The sequence below is a fragment of the Pinus tabuliformis genome, chromosome 7 (genome assembly GCF_031772625.1).
Source record: "Pinus tabuliformis cultivar Carrire ecotype Pingquan chromosome 7, CPIR1, whole genome shotgun sequence".
In the NCBI taxonomy this organism is placed as follows: Eukaryota; Viridiplantae; Streptophyta; class Pinopsida; order Pinales; family Pinaceae; genus Pinus; species Pinus tabuliformis.
The window spans coordinates 1,629,967,370-1,629,981,241 of NC_142293.1; the positions used below are offsets into that span (position 1 = coordinate 1,629,967,370).

General features: G+C 38.5%; 1 protein-coding gene across 4 annotated transcripts in view; it reads left to right on the forward strand.

Moving 5' to 3' along the window:
* The first annotated feature begins 208 nt into the window (after positions 1-208).
* Positions 209-13,872, forward strand: part of LOC149254502 (DNAse I-like superfamily protein) — a 192,468-nt gene continuing 178,804 nt past the window's right edge. Inside the window, exons 1-2 of one of the 4 annotated variants that reach the window (XM_089460185.1) lie at positions 209-280; positions 9,345-9,441. In XM_089460185.1, coding sequence (XP_089316311.1) covers positions 9,360-9,441 — 82 coding nt within the window. In that variant the 5' untranslated portion in view covers positions 209-280; positions 9,345-9,359. Of the gene's footprint in view, positions 736-8,996; positions 9,063-9,344; positions 9,442-13,872 lie in introns of those variants that run through there. The other 3 variants (XM_089460187.1, XM_089460184.1, XM_089460186.1) reach the window with 3 other exon arrangements.

The window sequence follows — 13,872 nt, forward strand, 5'->3', positions numbered from 1 at the left end:
AATAATTAATTATTTATTTATACCCATAGGTTTTTATTTTTTAAATTTAAATCTACATATGAAAACGAACGATTAAATGATTTAATTTACATATGAAAACGAACGATTAAATGATTTAATTTAACTTTATTTGTGTACCTATATTTACAAACGAAATGAAAACTAATGATTAAATAATTTAATTTAACTTTATTTGTGTACCTAAATTTACATACGAAGTGAAAACTACTGAACTTCCATATCCCTGCAACAAAACATATCAGGATTTGTCTGAGTTCAGGTAAATAGAAACGGTATTTTGCATTTGGCAGGCACATTCATGAAGGCTCTTCAAATCCTTGGGAATACCCGCCACTTGACCCCAAATCTGTAAAATACTGCATTCAAAATCTACTGGATACCATTATTCAATATTCTTGTAGGCCCAAAACGAACAAAATCATAGGAAACTGGGCAAATTGCTGGAATAAGTAACTGTAAAATCCCATCGGCTGCCCGCTAATAATAAACAGTATTACTTCATTTCTGTGAAAATTGCTTCTCAGAATCCCTTTTAACAAATTCTCCAGACATTATTCTTTCCCTATCGAATACCAGAGATTTTTTCACATGTATGGAAGTGCGATATTCTCAAATCAGTTGGTGGGTGGCCTTCACATGATTGTCACAGCACGCGTTCCAGCAATAGGGAGCTTCTCGACAGCAGTACAAGTTTTTGGGCTTTCTTGTACCCGGGTCTGGTTTTCCTTTTGTTGTTTTCTTATTATTCAAAATCCATAATGTAAATTACTTGGAATTATTATTTTTATTCTTCTACATCGCTCATTTCAGTGTGGTTTAATTGAATTGTAATGCTTATCATGGTTGGGTTGTCATGTTTTCGCGATATTTGAATTGGGGAACAAACACCCGTGAGTTTTTTTTGGCCCAATATATTTTCGATGCCATCTTGTAAGCTAGTTACCAGCAAAAACTCATCTAATCCCGAGTCTGATATGCACCTCGTGACTGCGAAGGTAGGTCTAGAGCTCCGATATTTGATATGTCTGCTATTTGTGAACTTTCGATGTCTATCATCGAACTTCGCGATTGTATACCAGACTTGCGCGTAGACGGGTTTGTGCTAATATTCATATTCATATCCCTCAATGCACTGTTATACATATAGGTGCGCTTGTGGGTGCGCACATAAGGAGTTGGTGGATCATCTCATCTTCACTGGACTTTGAATGCACCTTGCTGCTCTAGTTACAATGGGTTTGTATTTAAACTATAGGTTATCTAATGAATGCACCTTGCTTCTCTAGGTTCCATGGGTTTGTATTTAAACTATAGCTTATAATTGGATAGGAAAATGTAGTTACGGAATATAAACGTATTTCAAATGAATGCTGGTTTTTTTTATAATCTTTTCTATGTGGTTCACGATTCTCGGAGATTGGTGACCCCTGCATCCAAGGAATATTTATATCAGTTAGATCTAGCCTGAAGGATAACTTTCTGTCGGCTCAACCACAAAGCTTGATCCCAAGAGTGTCGAGAGAATTGAACCCATGACCTCTCAATAGTAAAGACGTTTTAATGATGAGACTTGACCAATTGAGCTGATCCTTGGGGCTAAAATGAATGTTTGGCAAACTTCCTTTTCTTTTCTGTTTTATCAGTGCAATTAAACGTGAAATATTAAGATGTGTGACTGCAGTAATTTGGACACAAAGAAGTGTGGTTGCAGTTAAAGGGGCTAATTGTCAGGAATGGAAAACAGCCAGATCTATGACTGAAAGTGATCAAGTGAAGTGGTTGAAATTGCTGGAGCTAACTTAGTGGAATAGTGGGTGAAGCAGGATTGTTGGTTGCTTGAAGAGCCACCTATCTGCTGAAGTATGAAGTCTGTAGTAGGTTGGGCGGAATGAGCACCTGCTCTTATCCTCAATAGTGATCAGGGGATGGACTGTTAGACTATCTAACAGCCTATGATGGTCTGGACAAATGCAAGAACAGTGTGTACGCACAGATACACTTAACGTAATAGGAACAATCTCTATATATTAACCGCAAAGTAAAAGCTTACAATCAAATTTCTGTCAGGGTAGAATCTACAGAACAGGAATGTAATAGATTCAAAAGTCTAAATTGTTCAACTCCCCTTCAATCTCAATGCTATCCTTTTTATAATGGACGGGGTAAGTTAGATTTGGAAAACTGCAGTGGTTCAGTTCCCCGGAAGAAGGTTTGAGTTCCCAATCACTGAAACGGTGTTTGGATGTGGCTGACATGCCTTTGGGCAAGCTGTTGCACCTCTAGGCTTTGTTTACACTCCGAGATAATCTTAACAGACTTGTTGCCCATGTATATACAGGGTTAACTATATGAGAAAAAAATTCTCCCATGATGCAGATTTCCAGCCAACAGTCTCACATGATCCTTAGATAGTAGCTTATCAGATGCCTCTCACCCACTCATTGGTCAGCTCATCCACTTGACTAGCATGCTCTTATGATAAAGCCTATGTCACAAGGTTTGTCGAACTTTAGCCTTGAGGTTCGAATTTGAGCGAACCTTAAAATATTTTTGAGGCTCGACGAACCTCACCGAACCTCATAGACATTGACCAAGTCCATGGATCAAAACTTATAACTTCATGTCACAACTCAAGCTTGTAATTTATCCTTTGCAGTTTCCATGTCCGTGATAGCATTTTTGATGTTTACTGATGTTGATTTCTTACTATTTTATCATATAATTCATATTAAATTAAGATATGTATATATGTATATATTTATATATAGACAAACCTGATGGCGAACCTCATTGAAAAATTCGAATTCAAATCAAGCCTAATCATTGCCGAACTCAAACTCGAACCCAAACCATGTGACATTGGATAAAGCTAGGTCAGCAACCATGAGGTACATTAGCCATTGTTTCATACGAAGTGCTTACATTTAATGTTTAGGACATTTAGATAAGGATCAAGGTTTTTTTTCACTGTCTAGGAGAGGCACAGATATGAGGCCTTGGTAGAAGTAGCATGTTCACATTCCTTCCATACTTAACACTTGTCATCTATCCCTTATCTGTTGTCCATTCTTTTGTTTGTTGTTGTCAATCGCTCGTATTGATTCCTTGTTTGTCTCATCATATAAGAGGGGCTTGGAAATGCCCAGAGGTTGATGCAGCTGCACAAGAAAGAAATCAAAACCACGTGCCAATTGTTAAAATGCAAAAAAGTGCCAAGGGATGAATATAAAATCAAAAGCCAAGAATTACTTGAGCTCTACCCCCTTTTGCGAGGCCATCACCCTAGTCCCATGCATATCACTCTTATCAAAGTAAAAGGGATTTAGAGAAAACATCCAACCCCTATGAGCAATGAACTACTCATCTTCAAAGGGGATTTCAATGAAATCAATGTAAGCTTGCTAAGCAAGCCTATCAAAGCAAAGAAAAAGGCTAAGTAAAGGGTAGAAAAAGCAATGCTGAACTCAAGTAAAGAAAGTGTTCCTTCCACAAAGGTGCTCATGGATGATGGTCTTGCATGACCCATGCATAAGACTATGGCACCTCTCATGAAGTACACCCTAGACCATATCACTTGTCACTCACAAATATTGATTGAAGGGTTGACCTAGGAATTGTTTCCCTTGCTAGGGCCGGGAGCACCTAATAGGGGCATTTGATGATCCTCCCATACTTGAATTAAGGTCTTCAGCTAACGTGATGTTTAAAGAAGATACTTTGTGTGACATACTTACATGGCATTAACATTGAATATGGTCCAGTTTTTATGTTTCAATGACTCGTGTCCATGCTAGTTGATCTTACTCGATTTTGCGAGCTTGTACTTGATGATGATTCAGATGTCATGGTCCTTTGGAGGATGCTAATGACGCTTCTTCTATACTTCATGAATGATTATTGCATACCCTTTGGAGATCCTTCGACTTCATGATGGATGTTGCACACTTGATGAAGAGAGTTTTGCTTGATGATGACTTGGCGCACCTCCAAAGACCCTCCTCCACCCTTGGCACCTTGGGCATTGTCCATTGGAAATAGGACTTTGCTCCCACATGATGACGTGGTACCTTATTGCATGACATGGGGCTTGAGGAGGATGACATTAGACTTGAGAAGGCACTTTTTGATGATGAGACATGCCCCTTGGACTATTCGTTGTACCTTTTGATGGAGAGATACATGTCTTTTGAGGATGATGCCACCCTTTCAAGGCTTCCACATTCGTGCATGTGGCCTTTTTGAGGGGAGTTTTCATGTTTTATCATTATATTTTCATATTTGAGGCTATTTTGGAGGTTGGCTTGATGACCTATCCACCTTGTATCCAATGTTTTTAAAACTAGAACCGGTGACCGGACCGGTCCACCTAATGAACCGGTTTACCGACCGGAACCGGCCTAACCGGGACCGGTTTGGTCTAAACGAACCGGTTTTAAAAAAATACATTAAATAATTATTTTTTAATGAAACAAAACTATTTTTAAGATGTAAAACCATGATTCCAAACCAATAGAGACAAAATATGCAAAGTTTGCTCATTTATATACCATGTAAAGGTGAATATATCAAAATGGCACCGAGTGCAATTCATATCATCGAAAAAATAGCAAAATACATAAGAAATGAGGCTCTAAATGGCCTATAAAGTCCAAAAACAATGCTGCAAGCTATGAGGCCATTGGCCTACTACAAGTCTACAATGTACACATGATCAATCATCAAGTTCATCACCACTACTAGACACAAGATCATCATCAGGAGCTACATAGACATCATCTGGTTCAGAGTCTGAGGATGCCTCAGCCTGATTTGCAACCTCAGTATCAACGCCACCAATGACAATAGAAGTGGACCTAATGGAAGCACGAGTTTGTCGACCTGCATGACTAGTGCCTTCCATTGGTTCTTTGCCTTTCCTTGATGCCGCTACTAATCCTGGTTCTGATGCCACCACATAATCTGCTTCATCCCCCGCTAAAGCCATGTCGATATCAAAATCAGCCTCAAACATAGGTTCTTCAGTCTCCTCCACCCATTCTGATGTTGGATCAATATCGTCCAACACAATGGGATCTAGATCAGGAGTTTTGCTCATCATTTGGAGCTCCGATTGCATTTATTGTTTACCCCCAAACCATGAAATCCTGAAAACCATTAAGTCTGTTGAATTTTGAGTGAAATCTAAAATTCTAGTTTCTCCATATGAAATCCAATGAGGTCGAAACCACTCTCAAACATCCTGAGTCATTTCATGGTAATGTTAAAAATTTAAGTAAAATAAGAATTTAACATTACCATTAATTGCCAACATTGTTAGGGTTGAAACACCCTTAGTTCCCCCCCAAAACCCCTAAAACACAGTCAGAAATATGCTTTTTTAACTTTAGGGTGGGCGTGCCTAAAACCGGCCGGTTCCGTCCTAAACCGGCCGGTTTTCACTGGTTAGGGCATAAAAATGGAGAAATGGGCATTCAAACTGGGTTTTTTGGCCGGTTTAGACCGGCGGGCTTGCTAACCGGCCGGTTAGACCGGTAACCGGTTTTTAAAAACGGTTTTTAAAACTATGCTTGTATCATGGATTTGTTATTTTTTAGGCGATTTTAGCCTTATTTGATCTAAAGCATTTGGTTGTCATAGTATATAAAGGGAAGTGCTAGACTCGTTTGAATCATTGCACAACTTGAGAGACATCCATCTGTTTGATTATTACTCTTTTCTCTAGTTTCTTATGGAGCTCTAGTTGAGTGACTTTCTTAGGGACTTCATGCAGATTTTATATATTTTCATGGATAATTATGGTGAAACTTGGATGAATGCGTGATAAATTTGGTACTGGTAGGGTTACTTCTTTTATCTTGGTTAGTGTTTTGTTAAATGAATGTAATCAAGTACTAAGCATGCTAGCATAGTATTTTGTTCATTATCCTTCTTAAACAAACTTTTCTTCCAAATCTTTGAACGAGTAGCATGTTAGCTCCTTCCCTTAATTTATCTTTGGAAATTGAGAACCTTGATTCAAAACCCTAGGATAAGTAGGTTAACTTAACCTAGTCTTTTTGAGTATTGTATCTGTTCCAAACTTTACATAAGTTTGTTTGTTCCTACACATTTGTCTCTTTTGACAATCAATTGTATTCTTTAAATCCTTTTTTTATTGTTCTAGGACAAATTAGGGTTTGATTACATCAAAATCATATATTTTCATCATTTATTGACTTGGTTGTTATTGTCCTAACGTTAGGAATTGTTTGGAACGCATTGGATAAGTAAAAGTTACATTTTATGGACATTTTTCAGCCATTAATTAGGGCTGACGTCAAGGCTTTATGTGTTGTTATATGCCTTTGTCATGACCAAAAATAGTTGTAATTTAATCTTTTGTCCACTCTTAATCTTAGTCCTCATTTTACACTTTATTATCATAGTTTTCAGGGCTAAATTTGCTGGTGCCATAAACTGCTATATTGCTGCAATTTTGATTTTTAAAGATAGTTTATGATGGTCAAGTGTGATTTCTTAATTATGAGTTTGGGAACCTGTCTTGAGTCTCTATTGGTTGACTGAAGCCTCTAGAAGAGCCATAGTAGCCTTTGAACTCAAATATAGAAATCACTCACTAGTCCACCTTAAACCCTAATTTCCTATCTTTATCCTTTCGTGGAAAATCATTGTATAACGGTTAACCCCTAGGGGGCATTTAGCTTAGGTTGATTAGGTTATTTGATCTCAATATCTAATACGGAAACCTCCCTTGTGTTGGATTGGGCCCATACTAAAATGATGGGAGTAGTTGTTGAGGTGAAAGTGGTGACACTCTCATTGTTGCACTTTGTATGGATCACCTAGTGAGGCTTTGTACTAGGATGCTAGATTTTGTTGTAACAAGGCTCAGAAGCTGTTCACAACGCTTTGGGGCTGCACACGAAAGTCTAACTTGCATGTGAATTATTTTGGTCAACAATGTTGATGACTGTGTCCTGTGATTTGCTGGCTATGCACTGATCATTCGCCCCCCTTGTTATCATGAAATCTAGCACCTTAATGCAAAGCCTTCACAAGGTGCTAAGATTAGTGGAACATTAGAAACGTTACCGTTGTCACCTAGGTAACAACTTGCATTATCTTAGTAAAAGATGAATTTATCACAAGGATGGCTTTCCTAGTAGCTTCTATGGTTCCTAAGGCAAGACACAATCAGGTTTAAGGTCATCTATATAGATACACAATACACCACCAATTGAATATATCAAACAAGGTGAGGAGAAGGTGTTTATTCAAAGTAATTTCCAGATTTGAGTAGATGTGGATCTAGAGGTGTTTAGAAGGCTTGTTCAGTCCCCAAACAGTACAAATCAAGAAAAGACTAATGGTTGTTGCAAAACTTGTATGAAAATGGTAAATAAAAGCAATAAAACAGGCTTTAACAGCAGCAATAGTTTCAGCCCTTGAAATAAGTAATAATCAAGTAAATATAAGGGTAAACTGATGGATAAAATAAGGGTTATACGACTAAGCAATTCTGAAATAATAAATGCATATAACAGCTAAGAATCCCTAGATGTCCAACCCTAATTAGGCTGTAAATAAAATCAGCAAGATAATCTATGATGTTAAATTTATTTTCAAGTCGTGCAGATGCACAAATACCAAGACGTCTAGGATTTTTTGTGGCTGAAAATGTATATATGCTGTTATAAAACCCCAACTTTACCCTAAAACATAAAATAGAAAGCTAAATTTAAGTTTATGATTGACTAAAAGGGAGAAGACTAGTGTGTGTGTATATATATATATATATTTTGGGCATACGGGGTCAATTAAGGGCTCCCTTGAAGAGATGTTAGTAGATCTAGGTTTGTCCATTACAAACCCTAGAAAATACTAGTAAATTACTAATAACTTCAAGATGATTCAAGTGAAGGTACTCCATTAATAACCTTCCAGGAGCTTTGAGAAGAGGGATTTGTTCAAGAAGAAATGAAAAGAATGCACCACCACCACTAAAGAAGTACAATTACATTAGCATTCATTCATAAACAAAATCCACAAGATAAAGTGAGACCACTTACTCAAGAAATCTTTCAATCTTTAAAACCCTAGCAATGTGCATCTATGAAGTTGTAAAACCATGCACAAATACTCTCTACAATAACGGTTTTAAGAAGAAGAATAGTATAGAAGTAATGATGATTCTCCACAAGTGGCAGTTACAAATGAGAAGTGCTTCTCTTATTTATACGAGATATAAAATGCCCTTTTCATCAATATATGTGAAATTTCTTTAATTGCAGTTATTGGAAATTATTCTTCTATCTTATGCAGATTATTTGTCTTCAGAAATTAATCACGACAAATTTGAAATAATGAATAAAATCACGATTGCGATTTTCACCAAAAATAACAGGAACAATAATCCCTGGAAAAACCCCAACATGCTGATGATCATTTGAAAAAACTCATTAGCTGATGTATGGGTGAACCATGTTCAACTTGTAGGCTTCTGAGTAGAGAGGCTCAAAGGATAATTTTTTCGGAAGACTGACACTGTTGTGACACGAGCTACAAATTATGTAAAAAAGTCATAGAAAGTGACTGGTAGGAAGGCTCTCTGACCCAAGACCGTACATTTTCTAAAAAATAAGCTTTATGGTTTTGAGAATTTACTCATTGCTTCTCATTGTTACTCATTAGGCAACAAGTTTATTTCCTGTGCTTCAGTCAAGAAAGTTGAAACAAATCAGTGTAACATGATTTCATTACTTTTTGGTCTTGCCCCATGTTGCAGACTTTTGAGCCTTAGATTTTAAGGTATTATAAATATAAACATTGCTTATGGTGCTGTCTTTTTTGCTAAATGTATACCTTACCATCACAATCTTTCTTCCTTTCTCCATTTCATGAATAGAATGACACCTAACAGATGTAAAAGGTATTCTCTTTGATTGCATCAGGTAATAGAGTTTAATGTTGCAGCTCATAAATAGAGACAGTTCTTGCAACTTTAGCAACAACAAGAGAACACTTTCAGGAACAGTGTAGAGGTTAATTATTTATCATTGGAATTTAAATGGGACTGTTAAATTGAAAGTTTGCTGTATAATTTCAATATACATTCTGTAGTTCTGTATCAGATTATAAGTTTTCTTTGAGACTCATGCTTTCAATTTGTTTACGTTTCTTGAAAATCTTAAATCCATCATAGTTGTGTTAGTTCTTAGCATAAAATGTGCTGCATGTTTTCAAAAAATTGAAGTTTGGCTTGCAAAGCTTGTTTATATTTGTTAAGGTTGAGGCAGGAATTTAATAATTTTTTTGACCTCCAGGCCTTTTCAAGACCAATGACAGGATCAGTCTCACCATGCTTTCCTGAATTTATTCCCGTGGATAATAAGGAATGGGCTGTCAAAAACATATCAGAGGGTAAGTCTAGACTTTGGTTGAACGTTGCTAGTTTTTCTTTGGCTGCTCTTTGTTCCATCATATACATTATATTTAAATTATTCCATGGGTAGAGATGCCTGACTTCTTCCTGTTAAAATTTGAGTTAACATGTTCTCTGCTTTATTTAGTCACTTCATTATCAATTCTATTAGACCATAAACCATCAGTAACTAATGAAAGAACATTAAATGAAAGTGCAGAAGACAAGCCAAGCCAAAAGAACACAAAGATATGGCACAAGCCAGGGAAAAACCCCAAGATGGGGAAAACCCTTGATCAATTCTTCTTATTATTATTATCAAATGTTCAGCAGAGGAAGAGAGAGTACAATCATAGATTTGCCAATATGAGGATCAGTACCACTGTCCAATCTTCAAGGAAACTGCCTCTTCAAGACTGAGTTCTGGTTAGGTTTTACTTCACGCTGATTACTCACCCTTAGTTCTTATTTCAGGGCAGCAACTTTCCTTCACAAGATTCTGTGCACTTTAGTTAGTAGATCTGGGCTGATGTATAAGCCTTTCAGTCCACTTGATCATGGAGACTAGGCCCACGGCCTAGCTGTGATGACAACCAAACTCTCAGCCTTCTGTGACAAGTACTGCGGTTTATCTGAACCATGTTAATAGGAGTGTGGCTTACTGTTGGAGAGGAGACCCATACAGATATATACCAAAAACACCATCCAATAACCCTTGCCAAGTGCGGCTCCTTTTCTGCTCTAACTCGGTCCTGAAAAAGATGATAAATGAGCCCAGAATAATCCGTAGATAAACCCAGACTTACTCCATACTGACCTCAGTCTCCTGCCTGGGGAACTCGGCTCATGAAGAAGACTAAACAGATCCCAATCTTGCCCTTGATACCTTCGCTAGAGATCTTCCTCTTCTGCGACCATTTCAGAGAGAATAAGGAGAGAATTGATGTGTCAAATGAGAATGGAGGGCACCTTTATATATAACAATTTGTCCTTATGGAGGTGAAGCCGACCTTAGCATTTTGGAGGCAAATTTGAATTTCAAATTTTCATTTTTCCCGCCTTAATAAGGTTATGACTTGTAGAATTTATTTTAAGTAAATAAATATTTTTCCTTATCCAAATTTGATGATCTTAAGGTTGATTTTGGACCTCTCGAAAAGAGGAATTCAATGCCACAATAATCTTCCTCAAAGGAGCAGACCAAGGTGGAATTTGGCCCTAGTTGCCAATTTTAACACTCCCTCTCAACTAGGGAGAATTCCACCTGTCAAACCATCAACCACTGTCACTGATCATAAAGCCATCCAAACACCATGAACCATCTCTGAATCCCGTCTCTGCTCTGCTGAACACTGATGTAATAATGAAGAAGAATTGATCAAGAGTGAGTCACAAGACTTTACCACTCTCTACTAACAAAAGTCAGTCTAGAGGTAAAACCTCAATCAGACTTGATCCTAGATCAAGTTGAAGAACACCATGCATCCTAGTCATAGGGAGTACGATAGTACCCGATGCGTCCATCGGTAGTGCTATGGTCCCTAACCACTTTTCCCAACTCATTGGCCAGATGAGAGGTACTTCCCATGTGTCTTGGACTACATGGGTAGGATGATACTGAATCAATAGTAGGGAAAGAATGTATCACATCCTGCTCACAACCATATGTAGGGAAAGGACGAACCACATCCTACAATCACACATCACAATCACACGTAGGGAAAGGACAAACCACATCCTACAATCACACATCACAATCACACGTAAGGAAAGGACAAACCACATCCTACATGCATGCCAACCAATCAAACGTAGGAAGGATCCTACTCGTGGGGAAAGGATGAACCACGTCCCATCGACGTGTCAACCATCGATCGTAAAGAATGAGCATCCTACATGTGGGGAAAGGATGAACCACGTCCCATCAACATGTCCACAACCAGATACCTGAATGCATCTCTCATGGGGTATCCGCAGGAGAAGGTGAACTACTCATCCTATGCATTTATCAACATTAGGGGACGGTAAAACACTCACCCTACACGCATGTGTCATCAATCGTAGGGGAAGGTGAACCACTCACCCTATACACATGTCATCTGTCACAGGGGAAGGTGAACCACACACCCTGTACACCACGCACCTATAGAGCAATTTACTTCAATTTTTCATATTAGCCCAATGACAATATTCAGATTAGCAATCATATCAACATGATAGTAAAGTGCAGATAGAACATAAACATAAACATAAACATAAACAGTAGAAGACAAGCCAAGACAAGAGGACACAAGATGTGGCACCAGCCAAGACAAACCCCAATGTGGGGAAACCCTTGATCAATTCTTCTTATATTGTTCAATAGCTCAGCAGAGAGAGAGAGATAGAGTACAATGATTTGAAGTCAATACTTGACTTGCTAAATAGGAGATCAAAAATCTTCTCCATAACGATGACATAAGGAGGTTGCAAATCTGATACCAAGGACTGAAGATATGTAGCAGATGATAGGCTTAGAATAGCTCAACCAATTACCCAAAAATACTGAGGCTTTCCTTCAATAAGATTCTCTTTCCTTCGCTGCTTCATTGATCATGACAAGACTGCTAATCTGGCACCTTTCATATGCAGCAAAGACTGATGCATTTCATGGCAGACCTAGTCACTGGTTAGGTCACAAACTCAGTGTGCTACAACACCCTAAACACACCTCATACTCCACCTATTGACTGTTGCTAGATTTCATACAATCCATCCAACCACACGCTGCCTTATAAGGCTGCTATCTTTCTGAACGTAGCACTTAAAGACCTCCAATTGTTGGCTATGGCCTGCGGCCTAGCCCAGCAGTGAATTGAAGCTTAGGCCCTTCAAACAGTGATCCAAATAGTTCTTACACAGCAGCCCATAGCTGCTCCTTTGTGCGGATTCTCCTGCCCAACATACCGAGTTTAAGAACAACTTGATCATGCCCAAAATAGTCCACGCTGTTGACCCTTCACGCTGATGAGATACTTCCTTTTTGTTGCGGCTAGGTTCACTTTTCTTGTTGCGTCTAAGGGTCCCTTTCATGCTGTGATAAGGGCTCCTCTAATTGTGGATTTAGGCCTTCACATGATGCTGGTTAGGGCCTCTTCAACTGCGGCTAAGATCACCTCCTTTAGGACTGTGGCTAGGGCAGCATTAGTCCTTCCTTGACAACGGATTAGGGCACAACTGAACATCAACTTGAACTTCTTGTTTGGACTGCGGCTAGGACATCTTATTACATTGGCTAGAATTCTTCCTTGAGCTGTGAATATAACTCCCTCTTGACAATGTATTGATCTCTTCTTACTTGCAAAAAGATCCCCTCTTAAGACTGTGGCTAGGGCTCTTTAGTTCTGCGTCTAGGGCTCTCTTAGAAGACCCTTTCTTCACTGCGTTTAGGGCTTCTCCCTCTTGATCTCTTTAGCCACCAAACCCAAACGAGTGGAGAGAGATCGTAGGAGAAATGTGTGTCCAAAATGACTTGAAGAACTCTTCTATTTATAATAAAACATTGAGAATAAGTTGGGGTAATTTGGTTGTTGGCCGACCTTGACAAATTGTCAAATAACATAAATAAATTCATATCTCCATGAATACATGTTGGAATCGGTTGATCTTTAGATCAATCCTATAGCTCTCGACGAGAGGAATCCAAGAAAAATATTAGCTGCAATAAATAAGAAGACCCACATGGAGTTTGGCCCTAGTTTCCAATTTTAACACTCCCTCTCAACTAGGGAGAACTCCATCTACTAATTCATCTGTCAGTCTGTACTCTCTTTGCCATCAATGCAGTTCCCTGCATTGCTCAACTCAACTCTCCTCTGCTGAACTATGAAGAAGAAGAAGTGATCGAGAATGTCTCATACCATTCTCTACTGACTTGAAGTCAGTCCCCAATAGAGAGTGTCTCATACCACTCTTACTGATCTGAAATCAGTTCCAAATAAAGAGAGTGTCTCATACCACTCTTACTGACCCGAAGTCAGTTCCAATTGATCCCAGATCAATATCATCCTAGCATAGGGAGTACGGTAGTCCACGATGCGTCCATCGGTAGTACTGTGGTCCCTATCCTCATTTCCCTACTCATTGGCCAAATGAGAGGTACTTCCCATGAGTCCCAGACTCTATGGGTAGGATGTCTTAGCAGGAGTATGATGAACTGTTGATTTGGGGTAGCATCAGATGCTCTAGCCATGAAAATTGGTGGAGAGGCTAAAGTACATGAGATCCCCAAGACCCATAAATTGTTTTGGAAAATTCCATCTGGATGAAGAGTTATTAAAATAATTAACATTTTTAATGAGTTCCTAAGTCTAAACTTAGGAAAATAAAAATATTAATGGGTATTAATAAAGATAAGGATGAGAAGCTTCGAAGAGACGAAGATCAAGTCT